The following is a 23,798-nucleotide window of genomic DNA, read 5'->3' as shown; positions in this document are numbered from 1 at the left end:
TCCCCATTGCCCGGGGATTTTGTTTTGTATTAACCCACACCGCTATCCACAAATATCCTCAAGACCCCCTTTCCCTCACGTCCACAAGTTAATGTTCACAGATTCATTGTCCCTTTGTGCACGTCCATCGCCATATTTGTAAGCCTTCTGATCCTAATAAAAACGGGGCAAGGACCCTTACTCGGGGCTCTTGTCTTTTCCCAGACATTAGCCATCTCTCGCTTTAATCCTGCGTCCGCTCTTTGCTAGACGAGAGAGAACTTTAGACTTAAGAGTCTATGACATGGATGTAGGGGGCATTATAGTAAGTGAAATAAGTCAGACTGAGAAAAGACAAAGACCACATGATTTGACTTCTATGTGGAATCTAAAAAACAAAACAAAAAACCAAAAGGCAGGAAGGGACCAAGGATTACAGGGAACAAACTAGCGATTGCCAGAGAGGAGGGGGTGGAGGCTGGTCAAAATGGGGAGGGGGATCGGGAGGTACAGGGATGAAAGTTACAGCATAGGGAATATAGTCAATAGTATTGTAAGAGTGTTGTGTGGTGACATATGGTAGTTATACTCGTAGTGTGCTATACAAAGATTGAGGGACTCCGTAAGGGTTTAGGTGGGGGAGAAATAGAAATGGCATAGCACTCTAACACAGAGTGGTGCAATCACTATGTCCTACACCTGAGACGAACGTAATGTGTGCCAACTATAGTTCAGTTAAATAAAAAAAAAAAGCTGGCTGATTGTGTAAAAAAAAGCTGACTGGCTGATTGTTTAAATAGAGGGAAAAAATACAACGTACCATTTCCAGCTGGTTTTTTTTTTCCTGTGATTTAAATATATTTAAGATAAAAAAAAAAATTGCTCTTTTTTCTACCCAGTACTTCAATACAAGGCTCCTTTGTAAAGCAATATCCAAAGTTTTCATGTGATTTTTCTGAATTGCCATTACATAAAAAAAAATACACGAAGCATCCCGGAGTCCTTTCCATCCCCTGACTTACATTAAAAAAAACATACACATATAGGGGCGTCTGGGTGGCTCAGTCGGTTAAGCGTCTTGCTTCGGCTCAGGTCATGATCACACAGTTCGTGGGTTTGAGCTCCGTGTCGGGCTCTGGGCTGACGGCTCAGAGCCTGGAGCCTGCTTTGAATTCTGTGTCTCCCTCTCTCTCTGCCCCTACCCCACTCGCTCTCTGTCTCTCTCTCAAAAATAAATAAACATTAAAAAAAATTTTAAGAACATAACACAAATTAGATATGTGTGTGTATGTTTGTTTATATGTCTGTGTGTTTGTGTGGTATCTTATATATATGAATCATATATATATATATAATCTTTAATCAGCTTTTGACAAGAAATTTTTAAATTATGTGACAAAGTTAATATACCTATAAAATGAAGAAAAGTGCAGGTATCAGAAAATACCTTTTTTGAAATGATGTAGAATGTGGCTATCTGTATTTAGAAAATATAGCTTCATAAAAAAGTTCAGTAATACAAAAGAAAGTATCTTTCCATTTTTTTTTGTTATAAAAAGAACCCAAATTTAATAGGGTATTCCTATTAAGTTAATTTTAAACCCCTGAATGAAGATATCAGGCAATAAAATATTTTATTCAATATTACTTTTATGATAACAGCATAGACAATTTTAATATAATAAGTATTTTACAAAGATGTAAATTTCTATTTAACATATGCATGTACATTTATATTTAATATGTTCATATTTATCTTTAATAAAGTAATTAGTAAAGCCATTTTAAAGTTAAGCTTCATATCCAAAAATAAAAAATAAACTACTTAAAGAAATTTTCAAAATTTAGTTCTCTTACATAATAACTAAGGATATGAAGGGGGAGGAAAAAAAATGTCTTAATAGAGTTATAGATGAGATTTTTAGATGCAAGGCATTTTCTCTGTTCAAACTGTAAGAAGATACACAGCAGAAGCTAGTTTCCAAGACATGGTCTGATAGATTCCGGTGTTTAGACTATAACAGAAATCATAACTCACTTTTGCAACGTTTCTGTTAGCTTACACTCACAATGTATGAGTGTAAGAAAAATAAAACCGCAGGACCACAGAATTAGGAGCTAAAGTCCAAGCTGAGTTTGCTCTTGTACAAACTGAGGAGCATTTCTGTTTTAATCATTTTTTAATCTGTCCTGTTATCCTTCACGAAACCCTCAGTCTCTAATTATCCTTTTCCTACACCCCTTGATCAGCATGTTAATTCCAGAAAGGACTGAACTAAAAAGAAGCGGGCAGTCTAAGCCCCCAGATGAGGGCTGGGCTCCGAGTAGGTGCTCAATACCCATTTTTGAATGAATGAGCAGATTCAAATGAGAATTCTGACTCCCTGATTGTCGTCTTACAGTCCCGCATGGCTGACGTCCGCAGCAGACATGGTTAGGACCCAATTCTCCAGCTACAATATTCTGGCCCACCTTAGTACCACCTGGCAATCGGCTCCCCCAGGGGGCAGACGGAAAGACCATCTCCCTTCAGAGTTAGGCAGGTGATGGTACAATTGATGAAAGCAAGATCTGCTACTGTACCTCCGGCATTGGAACCATCCCATCCCCCGAAAGAGTGGGGTGCTATCCTTTCTAAGACATCCTAGACAGGAAGACACTTCCATCAGAAGCAGAGCATGATGCCAACATAGACAGTCGGAAAAGTCGGACCTGAAGTCGAGAGAGGCTTCGCCATCGGAAGTCAGACCTATAAATGCGGACCTCAAAAATCTTTCTCTGCATTCTGAACGGATGACGACTTGGCCGGCAGGACACAACTAGACAGCAACTCTCAGCACCAACTTCCAGACAAAATGAGAAGACCGACTAAAATGTTCATCTCCCCTAGAATGCTCCTCGCTCCCTGCAATGTCTTCCTTATCAAGACACGATGCCTTTGTGCTGAGAAAACCCCACACGGATCATTCATAGATCTGAGGGCTCTCAGTCCCTCCTGCGCATCAGAAGCCAAGTAAGAAAGATGCTCCCAGGACATGACTCCAGACAAAGCCCAATCACAGTCTCTGGAAACGCAGTTGATGTTTTAAAATCCTCTAGGGGCTCACCGATGGGCAAAGAAGGTGAGAATAACTATGTCTCTAGCAAACCGCTGTAAGCATAGAAATAAGTCACTCCAAAGGGTGACACGTTAGTCCATGCCTTTATTCACTGATCCGTTCATTCAGCAAACATTTATTGTGCATCTCCCCCTGTGATAGTAGCCATGTGAGAAAAATGCAAAGCAATAAGAATATAAACAATCACCCCCATTATTAACACTCAGTACGGTACCAGAGCTGGCTTGATGGGTGTGCAACCTACACAGCTGTACGGGGCCCTGTGCTTAGAAGAGCCTCATGCTTGGTTTCATATTGTGCTGTCACCACATTAGAATTCTTGATAATTTTGGAATAAGAGGCTTATCGTTGTTATTTTGCACCGGGCTCTCTACTTGCCAGGCCTTAAGTAAACATTAAATTTGTTTTTAAAAATTAAAAACAAATGAGGAAATCTTAGTTGATAACAGAGGGTTTCTTTTTTTTTTTATGTTTTATTTTTATTTTTGAGAGAGACACAGAGACACAGACCGATGGAGAGCGAGGCGGGGAGGGGCAGAGAGACAGAGGGAGACACAGAACCTGAAGCAGGCTCCAGGCTCCGAGCTGGGTTTGAAGCCACAAACTGTGAGATCATGACCTGAGCGGACGTCAGACGTTTAACCGCCTGAGCCGCCCAGGCGGCGCCCCTGATGGAAGGTTTCGATGCGCCATCCCCATGTTAAAGTTCATCAGCCATTCCCCCCTGCGGGTAACTTCTCATGGCCTGCTCCTCTCTTCCCAAGCTTACCACCACCACCTCCAACCGCCGAAAAGGTTTCTATCGGAGAGTAACTGCCGAGATAGTATAGCCAAGCATCGTCCGCGTGTTTGGGAAGGGTACTTACACTCGAGTGCCAGGAAACGCTTCCAGTGCCAGCTGGGGGGCCGACAGCCTGATCTTAAGAGGGAGTCACGAGGGGCGCCTGGGTGGCGCAGTCGGTTGAGCGTCCGACTTCAGCCAGGTCACGATCTCGCGGTCCGGGAGTTCGAGCCCCGCGTCGGGCTCTGGGCTGATGGCTCGGAGCCCGGAGCCTGTTTCCGATTCTGTGTCTCCCTCTCTCTCTGCCCCTCCCCCGTTCATGCTCTGTCTCTCTCTGTCCCAAAAATAAATAAAAACGTTGAAAAAAAAAATTAAAAAAAAAAAAAAAAAGAGGGAGTCACGCACAAAATTTCCCCGTGTACCAGGCTGAAGGCTACAAGTGGCCTACACAAGACTAGATCATAGCCACAGTCTCTCAAAGGAGGAAACAAGGGGCCCCTGGGTGGCTCAGTCGGTTGAGCCTCCGACTTCGGCTCAGGTCATGATCTCACGGTCCATGAGTTCCAGCCCCGCGTCGGGCTCTGGGCTGACCGCTCAGAGCCTGGAGCCTGCTTCGGATTCTGTGTCTCCCTCTCTCTCTGCCCCTCCCCTGTTCATGCTCTGTCTCTCCCTGTCTCAAAAATAAATAAACATGAAAAAAAAATTAAAAAAAAAAAAGGAGGAAACAAGTGTGTATCTCGGGGGCTTCAGGGAGGAGACTGCACATAAAGTAAGCCACCGGGCGGGGGGTGGGGGGTGGGGAGGCGGGAGGGCATAGGAACAAGACACCAGGGACAGAGGGAGCAGCTTGAGAAAACACAAGGCGGTCAGAATGCTAACATTCCCTGCCGTCATCAAATACTGTGGACTGGGGCTGGCTTCAAAGCTCTGTGGCCCGTGCAGTCACCTGGTACCCCAGACTAGAGAAGGGCCTCATACTTCGTTTAATTCCCCAGTGTCACGGTCTTGAAATTCTTGACAATTTCTGGAAAAAAAAAAGTCGGGGGGGGGGCTCATATTTTCGTTTTGCGCTGGGCTCTGCAAATGAGGTAGCCGGTCCTACTCAGCTCGGTGAAAATGGCTTGCATGCACTATCTCATTTAATCTACGCAAAGCCATAACCTATCATTATCAGTGTGATTTTATAGATGAGGAAACTGAGGCATGGGGTGGCAATGTCCTCTACCAGAAGGTACACGCAAAGAATGATGAAGCCAGGTTTGAACCTGAGCTTTTGAGTGCTGAGCCCATGTGCTTAGCGACAGTGATATAGGCTGGCTTCCCAAGTGAACACAGGAGCAGGTGGTCCAGTTGGCTGGAGAGCAGGGTACATGAGGAGGATGAGCCGGGGACCGTGCAAGGAGGCTGAAACAGACTGGATCACTGCGGTCCCCGAATGATTATGGACCCTCTCCCTCCGGAACAAAGGAAGCACGAAGGAGCGACGTGACGATCAGAGTTGTATTTTAGAAAGTTTATTATGATAAGAGTGTAGACGGCAATTTGGAAAGGGGCAAACAGAAAGGCACGAAGAAGACATTCGAGGCTCATACTTCAAACATGGGGTAACAGGATTAATAATGAAAAGTAATGTTCAATAAGCACTTACTCTGTGCCAGACTGTACCCGAGTCATGCCATTCAATCCCTGTAAAAATCCTTTAAGGTGGATATTTTTATCATCCCCATGCCATCGATGGAAAATAAGAGGTAAAGGGACCTTAAGTAAGTTGTCCGTGGTTACACGGGCAGTGAGCAACAAAGGCGTTATTTATTTAGCTCCAGATCTAGTGATATAAACTCCAATAAAAAACCTAACGAGCTGTCTTTTTTTTACTAAAAAAGAGTTCTGAAATACGTATGAAAACATTGAGCCTACTGAGACTGAGCCACCCAGGTGCCTCTGCCTTTTTTATGTTTATTTATTTATTTATTTTGAGAGAGAGAGAGAGAGAGAGAGAGATGTGAAGGGCAGAAAGAAGAGGGGGGAGAGAGGGAGAGAGAGAGAGAGAGGCTCCCAAGCAGATCTGTACTGATGGCGCAGAGCCTGATATGGGGCTCAAACCCACAACCAGTGAGATGGTCACCTGAGCCAAAACCAAGAGTCAGATGCTTAACCCATATGAAAACATTTAAAACACAGCATTCAAGAATGCTATGTGAATGCTATGTTTTAAATGTTTATTTATTTTTAAGATAGAGAGAGTAGGGGAGGGGCAGAGAGAGAGGAGACAAAGAATGTCAAGCAGGTGCAGAGCCCAACAGGGGGCTCAAACTCACGAACGGTGAGATCATGACTTGAACCTAAGCAAAGAGCCGGACGCTTCGCCGACTGAGGCACCCAGGGGCCCCTGAAGAATGCTGTTTTAAACAAGAACCAGAAGGATGGAGTTTTAGCAGCTTTGGGTGCCCATTAGGAAACAATGCCACCTAAAACCTTTGTCCCTGGTTCAAAAACAGAAACACACATCAATACAACAGATTGGAAAATCCAGAAATAGAAGGAAGTGTTTTTAAAAATGTAACCCTTGATAACACAAGCTTCCGTAATGAAAAATGGTAAGAAGAATTACTTAGTCAAACTGGAATAAGCAAATAACCATTTGGGGAACTTTCCAAGTTAGATTCATAGTTTACACAATATACAAAAATAACCTCCACCTGGATTAAGGAGTTAAATACAAAAAAATTGAATGACAGAAAAACGGCAGGAGATGGGATAGAATATTTATCAGATTTGTGAAAGACAGTAACTTCAGCTTGGAAGCAGTGGAATAAATCATGAAGGAAAAGACTGACAGATTTGAATACATAAAAAATTTAAAACTTCTGTACAATGAAAAAACAGCAAGACTAAAATAAAAAGGACATTATACTGAGGACAATATTTGCATTCTATCTGACAAAGAGGGCCTTAAACTCACACTATATATGTTCTTATTCAAATTCATAAGGAAAACATCAGACCTCAAAATATGGAAAATATGGGGGAAAAAAACAACAAACACATAGGGAAGCATAATCGGTGAAGAAAAAAAACCAGAAAATGGTTCAGCCCACCAACAATTAATACAATAAAAGGTACAGCAAAGGTGAGATATGATTTCTCACCCTTCTCTGAGTAGAATTTCCACCCCCCCCCCAAAAGGCAGCATCCAATGTTGCCATAGTTGGATTGTGCCTGGGAACGCATTCCTTGCTGGTGGCATTGTAAGTGGTTACAACCTTCTTAAAAGTCAGTATCACAACACACAGCCAGAGTCTGGCTCAAAACCACATTGATTTTCATAATCAGCAATTACATACGGGGCACTTTATCTTCTGGACATAATGAAAGCAAAAGCGGGCAGTATGAGCACAGACGTGTTCACCCCTTATCATTTACGACGGCAACGCGCTGGAGGCAAGCTGAAAGCCCAAAATCACGGGGATGGTTTCATAAGCTATGACACAGGGTGTTCCACGGGCTAAGACCCTTTAGGTTTTTCTTCTCAGCAGTTTAGTCCAAAGGGATGGAGAAAGAGACAGGAGGTAATTTGAAGGGAAGCAATTTGCTAAAAGCAAATCATAGAATGATTTCCTCCAAGGCTGTCAGAGCCTGGACGTGTGTATTGATGGAGGGCAGCAATACAATAGAGAAAAAGAAAGGATGCGAATGTGAGAAGGACAGAGAACGAGAAGGGAGAGAAGGGGGTGGAACAGAAGGGACGCCGCGGGGAAGAGAGACTGTCTGGGATGACGCCCCAGAAGCAGAACCCAAAGGTAAACAGGCAAGAGTCTGCTGTGCAAATAGGCAAGTCCTTCCTCTGGAGTCGAGGTGAAGAGAGACCAACAGAAACACGTTTGAAGTGAAGACAAGGATCAATTTGATCCTTCTACAATTTCTCCTTCAGGTGAGCCTTTCTGGGTTTGGCAGACTCCGGGAGCCCTGACACCACGGAGGCTGAAAAACCCTGTACCATCTTGTTAAAAGCACTGCTTCAGTCAGGGGCTACTGTGGCCCTTCCCAGCTAGTAAAGGAAAAAATGAGCAAAAATGCCACCAGGGGGCAGGTCTGGTCTGGCAAAGGGAGTTTAAGGATCTTCCGGGGAGGAAAAAAAGATTTTTTTTTTTTTTTCCTTTCAGCTCTGGGTCCATTCTTTGTTTTGCAACCATAAATACTGCATTGGGTCCGGAGCAATTTCTTTAATGGTTGTGTTGTGGGTATGAATTTTGCTCCAGAAACTCAGGTGTGCATGAAATGTCACAGTACTTTACATCCTTTGAATAAAATTAAATCCAGCCTCAAGTGGAGATCCTACAAGCCTGATTAAAAGTCAGCCTCTGTCATGATTATGGCTCCCACAGCCCCCAGAGGTCCCCCGGAGGTTCAGTGTTAGTGCTTAGGTGATTGGTCCAGTACATGAAATGCTTACGGCCTGAACCAACGTGATCCCCTGATACGCTGTGGCAGGGCCATTTCCTTCCCTGTTAGAAATGAGCAGACATTCCAACATCTGAAACGAACACACACACACACACACACACACACACACACACACCACCTTAGGGTGCTTACAGAGGGGAGCCGGGAGTCATCCCTATCTGGGGATGCCCCCACCACCCCTCCTTTTAGCCCCTTGCTCTCCTAGGCCTGCATCTCTGCCTCTAAACTTCTTGCCTTCCTCTAGGGGTTCACTGGCCAGCTGAGGCTTTCAGAAAACCTAGGAAGACAGATACCATCAGGGCTACGCAAGCCTCAAAGGAGGCATGGACCCCAGGGGTGCTACGCCTTTCTCAGGATCAGGAAAGGAGAAGAACACAAGAACAGAAGCCACCCATATACCCTAAGTGTGCTGCCACATTTGCCTCAAGGTTACCATTTTTAAAACCCCCGTGTTTACAAGTCTGACATCACGTGACCGTGTGTGTTCTTTTTCCGGTAGATGACACAGCACTCGGGCAGCCCTCGTAGCCAACGGTGGGTTGAGGATTCACCATCATGGTAGGTGCCATGGAGGAACCAACACAAAGAAGGGATATGTCCCCCTCCAAGGAGCTCCCAGTGTCTCATGCACAGAAACAGGTCATTAAGACCTGGTGAACTTAGGGAAGAGTTGCAAACTAAAAGCCAGAAGGCCAGATCCCACTGACAAAGGTACGTTGGAAATTTTTAAGTCATTGGCCAACATTGAAAATATCAAGAGCAAAGGATAGTTCACGTCAGCACCTGTATACGTAGCATCTCTTGAAAAATAAGACCCGGCACTGAGTGTTGTATGGAAACCAGTTTGTCAATAAATTATATTTAAAAAAAAAAAAAAGAAAAGAAAGAAAGAAAAATAAGGCCTGGGACACAGCCCTGCGTTCCTGCGTGGCAGCCGCCATTATTTGTGGAGCCGGGGCTGCTCCCTTAGCTGAGGCCGCCCTTCTCTGCTTTATCACAGTCCCCACCACGCCCTAGAGTATTATGCCCAGTCCGCCTCCCTTATTTATGCTACCTGTCTAGCTTCTATAAGCATTTGAGCTTTAACCTCTGAGTAAACTAAATCCAATCATACTCAGGATACAGGATTGGGCTCCAGACTGATTAAGACTAAGCGTCTGCCTTTCCTCACTGTTCACACTGATTTATCTGGAAATTCAGAATTATTTCAGACGGCCTTAAGATTTGAGCACAGACTAAAGACACTGGCATATTTCAGGTACCGACTTGGTTCCTATGCAATTGTGACAGATGAGGCCAGGGGTAGCCCTGGCATACAGCACAGTATACCCATGCTTGTGTGAGGAACAGCAAACCCAAGGTACAAAGAGATACTTGTGGAAATGCAGCTTTAGCTCCACTGTTGGGCCTCAGTTTCCATCACTGCTACTGAGAGTGCCCAGTGGAGGGGCGCCTGGGTGGCTCAGTCAGTTGAGCCTCCAACTTGGGCTCAGGTCATGATCTCGCGGTCTGTGAGTTCGAGCCCCATGTCTGGTTCTGTGCTGACAGCTCAGAGCCTGGGGCCTGCTTCGGATTCTGTGTCTCCCTCTCTCTGCCTCTCTGCCCCTTCTCAAAAATAAACATTAAAAAAAAAAAAAAAAGAGCGCCCAGTGGATCAGCCAGTCCCAGTGAGCAGGCATATACTGGTGTGAACAGGCTACAGGAGGCCACACACACGCATGTTCCCCACTCAGAACCCATCTTTGTCCTGACCTCAGCCCATGAGCTCAGCCTCAGCCTGCAGAGACGCCCAGCTTAATTTTGCTCAATTTTAATTTTCAACAGACAGTCCAAGCTCAGAGCTTTTTCCACGGTAAATGAGAAGAGTCCAACAGAAACAAGAGGGGAACCTGCTAAACTCCGGACAGAAAAATAAAAGGAAAGAAAAAAAAATTTTTTTAATGAGGTCTTCTGCACTTGTCTGGCTTTCCCGGGGAGCTCAGGTTACTATCCATGCAAAATCCTCTGGATGGGTCTGAAAATAATGTTTTAAGTCCACAAGATCTAAATGCAATATAAGTTAATATAAATTAATAACACAACAATTTTAAAAATGTGTTCTGTGTGTTCCGAAGGAGAACTCACTGTGAACTCCCCTGTTGCACAAGAATATCCAACAGGAATGTTGTCCGAATCTTTTGCTGGAGGGCGCCTGGGTGGCTCAGTCGGTTAAGCGTCTGACTCTTGGTTTCGGCTCAGGTCATGATCTCACAGTTCGTGAGGTCAAGCCCCGCATTGGGTTCCACGCTAATAGTATAGAGCCTGCTTTGCATTCTCTCTCTCTCTCTCTCTCTCTCTCTCTCTCTCTCTCTCTCTCTCTCAATCTGCCTCTCCCCTGCTCATGCTTTCTCTCTCAAAATAAATAAATAAACTAAAAAATTAAAAACCAATCTTTTGCTGGTTGCAATTTTATAAATACGGTGGAGTACAGCTATCTAGAAAGACTGTGATTTAAACTAGGGAAACGCAATGAGCATAAACCCATAAAACATTCAGAGCATCCAACGTCCTTTAGCAGAAGGGACACCCCACCCTCACCAGCTGATTTCTGAAGAAGGCCATGCTTACGCGGGACATATCTAAGTGGCTCCTTGTGGTGCCCTAACCCGTAACCACCACCTTGTGGTATCCTGACCCTTAACTCAGAATGACAAAGAACAATCTGACTTCAGCTAGTAGGGTATCTGACAAACTGTAGATAAAACAGCTCCACCTGAGAGAATACATAGGACAGGATTGTATCTCGGGTCTTAATAGTTTAGGGAAAGAGAATACATTATCTACAAGACATAGGAAATTCATGAGTTAAGCTTTTCCAAAATCTACATCCCAGCCACTATCAGAGAGTCTCTCAAGTCACATTGAGAAATACTTCACTTAAAGGGCACGTCTATATTAGATTCTCCTTAAATATAAATTGTAAACAAAGCGCAGCTTTAAGATGAGTTCTACCCACTAGGAAACAGGAGTTTTGAAGAATATATTGTAAATTCTGTATCCCATTGTTAAAATAGAAACTCATCCTGAACATTAAAAACAAAACACTGTTGCATCTTTAAAGAAACGGGTGTTTTTTTGTTCATGATCTAAAAACGAGTGATTGGATATACCAATGTCACAGATGGTGATGGAAAGAAAATTAGGATCAGCATCCTCAAAAATATACAGAAGCTCTCAAAATGTATACAAACTCTTACATGCATACATACATGAACACACACACATGCGCGCGCGCACACACACACACACACACACACACACACACAGGAATTAAATGCAGCACACCCAGGGGGGTGCCTGAAGCCCTGCCTGCCCACCTAGGAAGTGGCCTTTGGGGTGTCTCACTGTGAGGCTTCCATAGAAACACATCACCCCACCCAGATTATGCAGTTCCTTCAAGTGTTGTTCATCAGAAACCTACCAGGGAGAATACTCGATTCCCTCTAAAGATATCTGGAATATCATATCAAGTGGTATCACCAAATAAGCAATAAAACAACACACCCATCAAATAGGTTCTAAAAGATTTATTTCTCTTCTACTGTTGAGGAGAAAGGAGCCGGTAATAAATGACTAACATTAGTCACAAATCTGCAGGTCAGCAAACAAAAATAAAGGTTGAAATGACCATGCGTGAGTACAAAAAGACAACTTGTTAATTACTTTTAAGAATGTAAATTTGGCTGGCGCGATGCAGAATTATTTATGAAATGTTGACCAAAGAGGAAATCTGCATTAGAACATTGAGTCATGATGAGGCAAAACAAACTGACGGGATTTTCAATTACATTCTCTGGGTCTCGGGCTTCTGCAGCCTTGCCCAACTCCCTTGCCCTCCACATCTGATCACTAGGGTGAAGCTTCCGAAGAAACAAACAGACATAAACTTATTTTAGGCAGTCGCTTTAGAGAGCAGAGTATAACTCTGCTACGATGCTGGAAGCTCCTGGGGAGCCCTGGAAAGCCTTTCGAAGAACTGAACTGAGACCACGGGCAATGCCCCTGAACTTAAAATCAGTGCAGATGGTGTGGGTGTTTTAGTAAGGGCAGAGATAGAGATGGGAAGGGAAGACAAATGACATACTACATCTGGGAACAAGTCACGAGAGAAAATAGTTTGCAAACTAATTGACTGAATATTGTATAATCATGCTCTCCAAACAAGACAATCCCCTGTGATGTAAGGAGAAGAGATTAGAACATCTCTACATAATTTAAAATTTAAAATTCATCCTTAAAAATGATGATGTGTATTCTTAAATGTGCATACTATATTTAAAAGTAATACATGTAGATGATTTTAAAAGAATAAAAACATATTGGGGTGAATGAACGCTCAGTTTATTTTCGATGTTTTTAACTGTTAGCAGATTGCGGTCAATTCCTAGATAGCCTTTGTGTAGGTAAGCAAGCAAGGAACCCGATGGCTTCACCAGGTCAATTACTCTATACTTAGGTTTATTATTATTGTCTCTTATTATGATTTTTTAAAATTTTTTTTCATGTTTATTTATTTTTGAGAGAGAGCGCAGAGGAGGGGGCAGAGAGAGAGGGAGAGAGAGAATCCCAAGCAGGCTCCGCACTGCCAGTGCAGAGCCTGACATGGGGCTCGATCTCACTAGCCTAACGGTCAGATCATGACCTGAGCCAAAATCAAGAGTCGGATGCCTAACCGACTGAGCCACCCAAGGGCCCCGCTCTTATTATGATTTTCACAAAAATTATATGTTAATGGAGAAAATTAAGACATTTCAGAGGGATACTAAAGAGAAAAAAACACCTATAAATATCTCTAAAATATTTTGGTGCCTGTTATCTTCCCCTTATCTAACCATATATACAACATTTTGTACGTATATAAGTATCTATGTACATATATATATAAACACATGGTTTTTCAAAATTGATATTATACTATAGTGGCTGTTTGTATAACTCATTTTTTTCAGTTAATAATAAATTATGAATACGTTATTTTGGAACAGAATTTTAAGTGTCTATATACTAGAAATTTGCATATAAATAGGTACTAAAATTTAACCAATTCCCTATAGTTGAATACTTAGATTCTTCTACATTTCTTGTTTTAATACTTGAAGTTTGGACATGAAGGCCTTCGGATGCCAAGCAGAATGGACTAGATTTTATCCTATGGACCAGTCACTCCCAAGGGAATGGCAGTATACTTCTAGGGAATGTTTTGGAAATCTGGGCAGATGTTTTGGTTTTCAAGATGGGTGGAGACTTCTACTCGTGTTTAGTGAGGACCAGAGAGGCTGCTAGCTCTACAATGTGTAGAGCGGTCCTGAGCAATAAGGAGCACTGTCCTGTGTCCTGCCCAACTTTCAAACGTCCTCCGGAAATGTAGCAGGTGAGAAGCCCGGTTACAAGGCTCCAAGCCCATACCCTAACTCTGTTTTACATACAAATGCAGAAGATTCTGTGCCCATTTTTAAGAAACACTAAGTTTTCTTATTACTCGGGTAAATCAAGGGAAACAGGTTTTCTTCAAAGCTTTACTAAGACTTGTGCACCGTTTTGGAAAATTATATCACTAATACCACACCACACCTGCTATTTGCATCAGCAACGTCACCTACTTACAAAAGTCTGCATTTGTATATGGCTTACAGTCACTGTGACTCTAAGAGTATGTGTGAGAATTGTACCACTCACTTCCTCCTGTCTTCTAGTGCAGTCACGCCCACGCATGTTGCAGTGAAATACGCATCTGTATTATGAAGATTAGCTCTCCTTCATGTTACACGCAAGGTCTCGTGTTTTTTACCAAGTCAGGTGTAGGTATTGGTCTCATTTTAGGAGAGCAAAGGGGACATTGACAATATTGATTATAAGCAGGGGTCATTGGGTCTCTAGGGGTGAATATTGCTACTGCAAAGCACAGGAAGCCATTAGAGGCTTCCAGCAGGAGAGCAACATGATGACACAGAGCTGGAGGTATGGATCCGCAGAGAGCCAAGAAAACAAATGGGGAAAAGAGATGGCAAGAGACAAAGAGACCATAAAGGAGGCAAACGCAATCTGGGCAGGGAAATAACGCACACCTACAATATCACAATGCCTGCAAGCATCAGAAGGAAGAACATTTTACAGAAGCATCTTAAAAAGGAAGTGACTAGAACTCAGTGATTGAATATGGTGTCAGAGTGACTACAGAGTGACTGAGCCCTCAAAAGTAGCCTCACACACACGCACACACATTTGCAAGCACACACACAGACACACGCTTACATGCTCTGAAACTCCCGATTCATCACCAAGTAATCCCTCTCCCGCTCCTGCTGCCAAAGGAAAGACTTATCACACCACTGATTCTGTGATCTGACAGCTCAACCTGACAATAGCCTGAACTGGAGGGGCAAAGCCTGATTTGGCTTATTTATTTGTCTGTGATTCTGCATCCAAGATAAACCCCCAAATAAATTTTAAGTGTGCTTCAAGTACACTCCAGGTTATAAATCATATACTTGCATTCTCATACTACAGTAAGCAGAAAACTACAAAGACCAAGTGCATATACATATATATATATATATATATATATGTGTGTGTGTGTGTGTGTGTGTGTGTGTGTGCCCCTTCCTTGCCAAATCCATGCACACCCACACAAAGAGAGACAATAAAAGGAAACTAAGAACCTGTGAACCAATGATTATGTGTCAGCACTAGTCACATTTACTAATCAGAAGCAACCCTACCAATTAAAATAGTATGCTATTAGACTGGGCAAGAAAACCATGGTACTAAATAGAACAAAAAAACACTGCAAAATGAAGGAATAGAGAATCATAGATATTAACCATAAGAGAATCAGCGCTACAAAATACTAGGTATAGAAAAGAATGTCCCAATTAATATTCAATTTCCAGTTAAGATTAAAAGTATATTACATGCTGATTATCTGACTTTAGCATGTATATCCATTCTTGATTTCAACTGTTTTTGAGAATAGGTAATATGATTGTTGCTTTAAATAAAGGAAGAGTGAGTCAACAATATCCCCAAATATAATGGGGCTATTTAGTTTTCCTGATCCATGTCTTGAACGGTAATGAGTCAGCAAAACACAAATATCACATCCTTCGTTGCTTTTCTTAACAATGGAAAAGTGAGGAAAACGGTAACCACATCTTTCTCAACCCTGGGCAATTATTCCCCCACACCACCAAAAAGCGTCAGTTGTATTCCATCAAAGTAGAAAATGTCCCTAGAAACCTCACTATTAAATTCTCACATTGTCCAGTTCTCTTTTCCTTGTATGGGTTACTTAGCATCTGAAATGCGTTCTTTAGCACTCTTCTATTTGCCTTGTGTGACAAAAATGCAAGACAAAGCCCAAGGACTATGTGAACGGCCTGAAATGGGTAAGGGCGGGGCTTTTCTAGGCAAAGGCGCAGAGAACATCACCCCTCTCTCCCCATCCCTACTGCCTGATCTCAGGTTTGCCAAGGGGTAGAATATGTATGTATCGGGGACATATTGTGCTACAGTGTAGGAGGTTTAATGAGCCATGAAGAAAACCAGAGAACAACTTGCAGCTAAGAGGAGAAGCTGTAGGTGAGGTTATCTGTGGTTATGGCTGAAAGGCCATGGCCCTCCGTCTTCTTCTTCATTACCACAAGTTCCAAGCTCCTTGTCACGAAAGACAAGTACCCCAAGACTGCCCCTTTGCACCTCTGTCGTCCTTGAATCACACCTTTTCTTCTTAAGTCTCTGCATCATCATGCTGTGATTCTTCCTGGAACCGGCTTCTTTACAACCGTCCCCTAACTGGCTTCTACTGATTGCTCAAGACTGAGCTCTAGTGTCACCCACGGAGGAAGATATCCTCTCTCTCTGCTCTCGGTGCAAACAGGGTTTATCTCCATCCGGGTCCTCACTAGTTACCTTGCGATCATCTCTTTCCTCATTTGTCTCCCCACTTAGGAACTTCTCAAAGGCAGGAACCAAGCCTTTTTGACATTTGTATCTCCAGTGCGCGGCACAGCAAGTGCTCCATAAAGGTTTGTTGCTTGCCCGACTGGGAAGGAGAAGCGCTATTGCCTATAAAAGCTATTAATAGTAACACCGATTTTCCCACTGAAGGTAGGGAGGGGTTTGCAAGTCGGCGGTTTTACTAACCAGGGTCATGGAGGTAGCTGAGCTTGAGGGAGAAGATCCCAGGGGTAGACCATCACCCAAATTACCCAACTTGGATGGTTGCAACCCGCTGTGAACTCTATTCTATCTGTCATGGCCTCGGGGCAACTCATTGGTTCACATCCCTATACATGATGTCTATGCAGCACGGGAGGGGGAGCAAGTAGTGTTGACTCAGGACTTCCTTGTTCTTCAAAATCTAATTTGGAGGCAGGAATTTAACCGGCAGGACCATGCTAGGAGAGGGGCAGGTGAGACACAAGGAGTCTCTCTCTAGAGCCCGGGGGCTTCTTCTCATTCAGGACAGTCAGCCCTCACCAACTGTGTGGAGACACTTTCAAGCACATTTTGTTCTATGATCAGTTGAAACCCTCTGCTGGCATCTCTTCATTTTTTATCACACAAGCCCCTTGGGCATAAGATGCTTTTGTTGGTGGAAAGAACAGAAGGTTTCACACTCACAAAGGGTACCGGATTTAGACTTTTAACATTATCTCCAAGAGAGGTGACGCCAACACAGACATGTGCTGGCAGAGTTGGAGGAAAGAAGCCATTCATCATACGATTTTACCTTGTGTTCTGTTATCAGATCATACTTTCAGAAATACACCGTGAGTGAGAACTTTTCACAAATCTTAGAACGATCTTGCAAACAGCACTTTATTTTGAGTTTGTGTGTAGGTCAAGCATGTTAATTTGTTAAGCGTAAACAACATTTATACTGTTTGGTATGTCATTAGCTTGTAATATACCAGGAGCTACTTCTCTACATCTTCAGGAGGTCTTACGAGCACAGAATTATTCATAGGATCAACAGACAATGGGCATTGAATCATTTCATCAAAAGGAGAAATGCAATTTTACGTATTACTTACCACATTAAGTTTTTCCCAGAACTCAGGTCCTTCTTCCATCTCTCGAAGGCTCGGCGGAATGTACCAAAAGCAAATATTGGCATATTCAGGCTGGGGGTTTAAAAAATTTGAAAGTCATTTTAACTTAAAATTAATCTTATACTGTAATTAAGCTTAGTTACTTCTTCTAAGAGTTGTCATGTGTGTATTATGTTGATATCAAATCATTCTGCCTCACTTCTGATAACAGCCTGTTGGGAGATTTTCTTCTCAGTTGGGTGCACCCAACTGAGAAGAAAAAGAGGGTGCTCTTTCCTCCAGGTAAGGGATGAGCACAAAACTGGGGAAAAACATAATAAAGTTTGAAGCTGCTCCAACCAAGCTCTGATCATCAGTTAGCACCTGACACTCATGTGCCCAGAGATGCCCTGGTCCCTCCCTCTTCAACTCTGATCCTCAACTTATTTCTTATACCACCATACCCTTCTAATAATTCCTTCTCTATTTAAGGTAGAGCTATTTAAGGTAAAGCTGTCTTCCATTACCTGCTAAACCTGACAGATGCAAAATCCCCAGTTACCTACGAGTTGATGACATAGGACACACCTGGACCTCACTTAACCAGCCCTGCTGTGACCCTTGCCTATACCGCTTTGAGAAAAAGAGCATCGTCTTGACTCGTGGCTCTCGAGTATCAGTGCCAGTCCCAGGTACTGTCAGGATAGGAGTCGGCCTTTTTCAAAACAGAGATTCTCAGTCCCTGTGCTCAGAATGCCCAGCGTCTGATTTAGTCCAGCATAGAAAAGGCTGGAGAATTGGTATTTTACAAAGCATCTCAGGGGATTCTGAAGTAAGTCGTGCATGGTATATGTTTGAGAAACTCTGAACTAGAAAGGCCAGAGCCAAATCATCATCTCCAGTAATCGGTTTTGGTTAAACATGGGATAACCTGCTCGAACAGGCTTTAGTCTAGCTCTTGTCACATAGACGAGACCTTCTCCATTACACACTTCATCCTCACAGGACAAAAACGTAGTACATGTCAATGGCAATCACAAGACTTGTATTCAGTGACCAGGTGGTGTGGGAAGTTATGCTGGTGGTTTACAAATTAGATACACAGGGAAGATTGGATATTCAGGAAAGATTATAAGACATGACTACCTGCCCAGCAGACTCTCAGCAGTGACAGTATTTGAAATGATTTCCATTCTTCCACGCAAACACGGTTTGTAGGCAATAGCCGATGTTGTAACAGTTCTCAGTAACCATCAGAGTTATACTCTAGTATCAGGATGAAGTTTGCAAGTATTTCAGAAAGATGGAATCGCTATCATCTTGTATCTTAAGATCAAGACCAGTGTTAAAGAGAGTTCGGATTCTAGTGTATTTTAAATCAAAAGTGAATGCCCAGAAACATCCCCAGCTCAACAAGCTAAGCCCTTTCACCTTTGAAATTTGTAACATGCTTATTGGATTTGACCAAAAAAAAAAAAAAAAAGAGCCACAAATCTTCAAAATATAGAGTAGTTCAAAATGGAGTACTATTTAATTCAACTCAGTTTCTGCAAACATTTATCATGAGATTACAACAGTCTGTACAAATCCATACAATTTATACTTGGGTTTCTGATATAACTGATTTGGTATCTCTAGGAAAGAAATGTCCTTCAAAATTCTTTACTCCCTTGAATGTGAATACATCTTTTCAAATAAAGTAACTATAGTTGATCAGAAAGTAAAAGAAAATATAGTTATCATCTGTCATCGGGTTCTAGGAATTCACATCTTTTACATTAATGATGATTTTTTTTTCCAGAAATAATTTCCTGCTTCTCAGCTCAAATCCACACTTTGTCACCCTATAACAATGGAAGTGGACTCTATAAATATTTCTCCTTGCCATCTGGTCCAATCTGAGACTTTATCAGCAGAGGGTGCTGGAGGGACGCTGAGAAGGAAGAGGTATCTCTTCCGGTTCCGGTGTGCTAACCTCATGGATCCCCCGCAGGACGTGTGGGTTTTTGAGCAGCGCTGGTGTCCAGCCACAAGTGGACCCCCTGCCAACTCCCCGCCGGCACCACCTCGTCAGATGGTTTCACAGCAGACTGGTAGGGGCCCTAAATGGCTTCTTCTGGCACACTCCCCTCAGGTGGTCTCACAGGGGAGTGCTGCCAGCGAGGCACCCCTGTGAAGCCTGAGTGAGCTTCAAGGTGCTGCCCAGAGGCTTTCTCTAGCACTCTGTGCCTCCTCCAACTACCACTGGATCTCAGCCCTGGGAGGGACGGCCTCTTGCTTGGGTGCTGTATCCCGGGTTCTAAGAGTGGTGCGTGTTTTCTACCTCTGCTATTTCTTTATTTTTTAGGGTTCTCTCTTTCCCTGATGAGGCAATCCCCTGTTAATAATAATAATAATAATAATAATAATAATAATTCTCCTCCTCCCCCCACTCCTTCTCCTTCTGATATGAAATGCCTCACAAATTCGTGTGTCATCCTTGCACAGGGGCCATGCTCATCATCTCTGTCTCGTCCCCATTTCAGTATATGGGCTGCTGAAGCAAGCACAATAATTCTTTAGACTGCACTTTCCCACTTCAAATTACTGTGCAGTTTTTGTCTTCTTATTGGACCCTGACTAATACATCATTAAGTTATTGCTTTTCATTTGCACGGAGACATTATAAATCATTTTGTGGTAGTTTCTACTTGCTCCCGTATCTGCTCTATGTTGTATACGTTAGGACTTAGACCTTTTAAATCACCTTTTAAATTTGCTTCCTTTAGTAAGTTTCTGTTTCAATGTATTTTTAATTTTTTTTTAATTTATATATTTATTTTGAGAGAGAGAGAGAGGGAGAGAGAGAGAGAGCAAGCAGGGGAGGGACAGAAAGAGAGGGAGAATCCCAAGCAGGCTCTGCACTGTCAGCGCAGAGCCTGATGAGGTGCGGGGCTCGAACTCGTTAACGATGAGATCGTGACCCGAGCTGAAATCAAGAGTCGGACACTTAACCAACTGAGCTACCCAGGCACCCCTCTGTTTAAATATTTTAGAAGTGACATACCTGTGATTTTTGGCCAGTCTCTTTTATAATGGTGTTTTTTAGTGCTGTGACATTTGAAAACTTGTGAAGCCTTTTTGACAGTTCATTTGATTGGAAGATATTTGATCTCCATTTGGTGGAATACCTTTACTGTCATCATTTCCAAAACTATTAAGATTTGGAAAAAATATCCTTTTGAATATTCACGAGGAACACATTTGAGTTTTTCCTGTCTCTTTGCCTTTCTAGCTTGTATTTGATATGTGACTTTCTTCAAGAGGCTGCAAAGCAGTAATGAGTATTTTCAGAGTAGAACCATTCACATGGCACTTCATTGCCTATATATAGGAAAGCCTGACCTCTCGAGTGTCTTAGGAACACTTTAGTCTATGTACTCTAACACCATAAAATTGAGAAGACATAAAAAGGGAATCCAAGTGTCTAGACCAGACAAATGAGAGCGAAGGGTACAAAAACACATGTAGCAGTGAAAAACATTGTCACAACCTTTAAAAATTCATGGAGAAGTACAGAAATGTCACTAAAGGAAAGATGGATACATTCTACCCTGATTTTCAAAGAGAAAAAAATAGATATATTCTAAGAAATGAAGCAGGCACTTTATTATTGAGCAAATGACATGAGACCCCTTGGGGAAATAAGTCGAGGGTCACCAAGATGTAGTAGCTTGCATCCTCTAGAACTGAGTCATGTCAAAAGAAATTCATCTCCTTTGCTTACAGTATCATTAGATCACAATAATAATAATAAAAAGCAAAGCTAGCAATAGGCATTTTAATAAGTAGAAATGCAGACTCTAGCAGATAGAATGAAATAATCGTGCAAGTACAGAATGGAGAAAGGGGCCATGGTGGATTTCAAGTGACTTCAAGCTTTTTTATTTTAAATATCTGATTAGACTACTGAAAAATTTCAAAGGCAGCACCGAGTAGCACAAACAGCCTTGGTTTTAGAGTCACATGGATATGATTTGGATCTCAACTTCACCAGGTCTTTGTTTGGACAGGAGTTGAACTCTAATCTCAGCTTCCTAATCTATGAAATGGAGATCATATGGTCTGCTTCGCAGAATTGGTTAGATAGCACAGAGATTATTTCCAACATTTACTTACTACTATATATGGCCATACACCAGGCACTCTATTAGAATAGTGGCTATTATCTGGGGCTATATAGGTAGAACAAGATGTCCTCATCAAGTGGATGAGTAGCCACATTAAAATCTGTACTAGGTGGGACACATCACTATTTTTGCATACAATATTTGAAGGGGAATGTTAAAGAATGATAGCCTGCCCCAAGAAGGGTAACTGAAATGTCTAATTCAATTAACAGAATTTTCTATGTTCTAGATACTGAACCAGACATTAAGATGAGAAAAATGACTACACTATATGCTTATCTCTAGGAACTCAGTGACGAGTAATGGAGCTAGATACAGGCAATTAAACTGCAATGGAAGGAGCATTACAAAAGACGAAATTTCTCGTAATACAAGAAACATTTCTGGCAACAGGAATAGTGTACATGTAGAAGCCCGTGTATTCAAGGGGATGGCAAGAACTTGGAATGAACAGAGGACAGGGTGTACTGAAGAGAGGTGAAAATGGGCATGGAAATGAGAGTCATTTCATGAAGGGCTTCCTCATCTGCCATGTTGGAGGGCTTTGGCTTGATTCTAGAAGAGATGTGGAATCATGGGAGACTTTTGATTTCAGGAGATTTCATTTTAGAAAGACCACAGTGTGGCTCCCATGTAGAGATGGACTGATCATAGTTCTAATGACTGAAAGAAGAATGTAGTATTTTGGTAAAGAAAATGGCTACACTACAGGTTTAGAAATGTTGAATTTGAGGTGTCTGTGGGAGTCTAACTGAAAATTTCACAACATACCTAATGTACAAATGACTAGAGTTTAGGAGGCAAGTCAAGGATGGATACATTATTGAAGCTGTTGACAACAAAGTTCTAGAAATGGATTAAACATTTCAGGGAGAGTAAGTGGACACAATGAAGAACTTAAGATGGAAGAACAGAAAAGAATATTTCACGGGGTACCCAGATGAAGAGACCTTTGCCACATAGAGACTGAGAAGAAAAAGTTACAGGTAATGGAGAAAAACTGGGAGAGAAATTCAAAGAAACCAAGAAGGAAGCGAATTTCAAGAGAGAGGGAGTAGATAATGGTGTAAAACGCTACCTAAGTCCAATGAGATGAAGACTAAACAATGTGCATCAGATTTTTGCGATTAGAAGGGTGCTGTCATCTAAATAAAAAAATATAAGAAGATAACTATAAATTGCATGTACTTGATACATATTAATAGCAGGGGTCAATAAATAATAGAATATGAATAATTAGAGCTCTGGGGAAGAGAACTGAGCTGTGAATTATCTGACACAGGAAGTGTTCAGGAAGCGGTTGACATCCTGTTATGGCTACTGGTTACCATCAAGAGAGGTGTCCTGCCTCCAGCAGGAAGTTGGCTGGATGTCCTTGAAGATCCTTTACACCCTGGAAAGTCTATGGAGCCAAAATAACTCTTCCTAATGTAGAACTCAGGAAGAGAAAAACAAAAAGTTGAATAATTAGGACTCTCCCAAGAGATCAAAATAAAATATGTGAATGATAGTATATGAATGACTATACCTCTAGGAAAACATTTATTAGATCTTAGATCCAACACAGAAAAGACAGAAAGATTATTTTCAGGGGCCTATGAATAATGCAGAATTCATTTGAAATGATAACTTTAAATCATCTTCAAGAAGATATGCATTATTTTTGTTCTTTTCAGGAAAAGGTATTCAAATACTGGATATTCTGTTTTGTTGTGTTCATTTACTGTTTTCAATATTCCACTTAACATTCTCACTGCTATCTGCTAAAAAGTGAATATATATGTAAGTAAAATTATATATATATATATATATATATATATATATATATATATATAGACTCGCATTTTTCCTAAAGTGATAGACTTTCAGTTTCACAGACTATACTCTAATCACATCTCTCTTAAGTCTACGGTATGGTTATATCTAATCAATCCAACTAAGCATTTGTTAACAAAAAGGATAACTGCCTTGACACTTATATATATGAGATTCAAGGTCTAATTTTACATTATTTCTCCAAATGGAACACAGAGAAAAGAGGCAAATGCATATCACATACAAAACCCCTTGTAAGTGGGAAGGCTGGAGTGCTTTTAGAAAGCCACCTTCACTGCTCTGGGGCCATCTGGCTCCCATAGCTAAGATATTCAGGGCAGAAGGCTGCCTAATGATTAAAACCCACCTTCACTTGCATTACAAGTTGAATGTTTGCAAT

The 23,798-nt window shown here is 42.0% G+C and overlaps 1 protein-coding gene and 1 non-coding gene across 2 annotated transcripts in view; both read right to left on the bottom strand.

Annotated features, from left to right (window-relative positions):
* GADL1 (glutamate decarboxylase like 1) overlaps nt 1-23,798 on the bottom strand; it is a 137,169-nt gene that overhangs the window by 36,961 nt on the left and 76,410 nt on the right. The window contains exon 13 of the mRNA XM_047100262.1: nt 17,418-17,507. Coding sequence (XP_046956218.1) covers nt 17,418-17,507 — 90 coding nt within the window. The remainder of the gene's footprint in view (nt 1-17,417; nt 17,508-23,798) is intronic.
* LOC124527366 (U6 spliceosomal RNA) lies at nt 19,857-19,963 on the bottom strand. Its single transcript, XR_006965830.1, has one exon. It is a non-coding gene; the product is annotated as a U6 spliceosomal RNA (small nuclear RNA).

The sequence above is a fragment of the Lynx rufus genome, unplaced genomic scaffold (genome assembly GCF_022079265.1).
Source record: "Lynx rufus isolate CCGP_SWC_20201006 ecotype Redwood Valley unplaced genomic scaffold, mLynRuf1.p SCAF_5, whole genome shotgun sequence".
Classification (NCBI taxonomy): Eukaryota; Metazoa; Chordata; class Mammalia; order Carnivora; family Felidae; genus Lynx; species Lynx rufus.
This window is presented reverse-complemented; position numbering and strand designations above follow the sequence as displayed.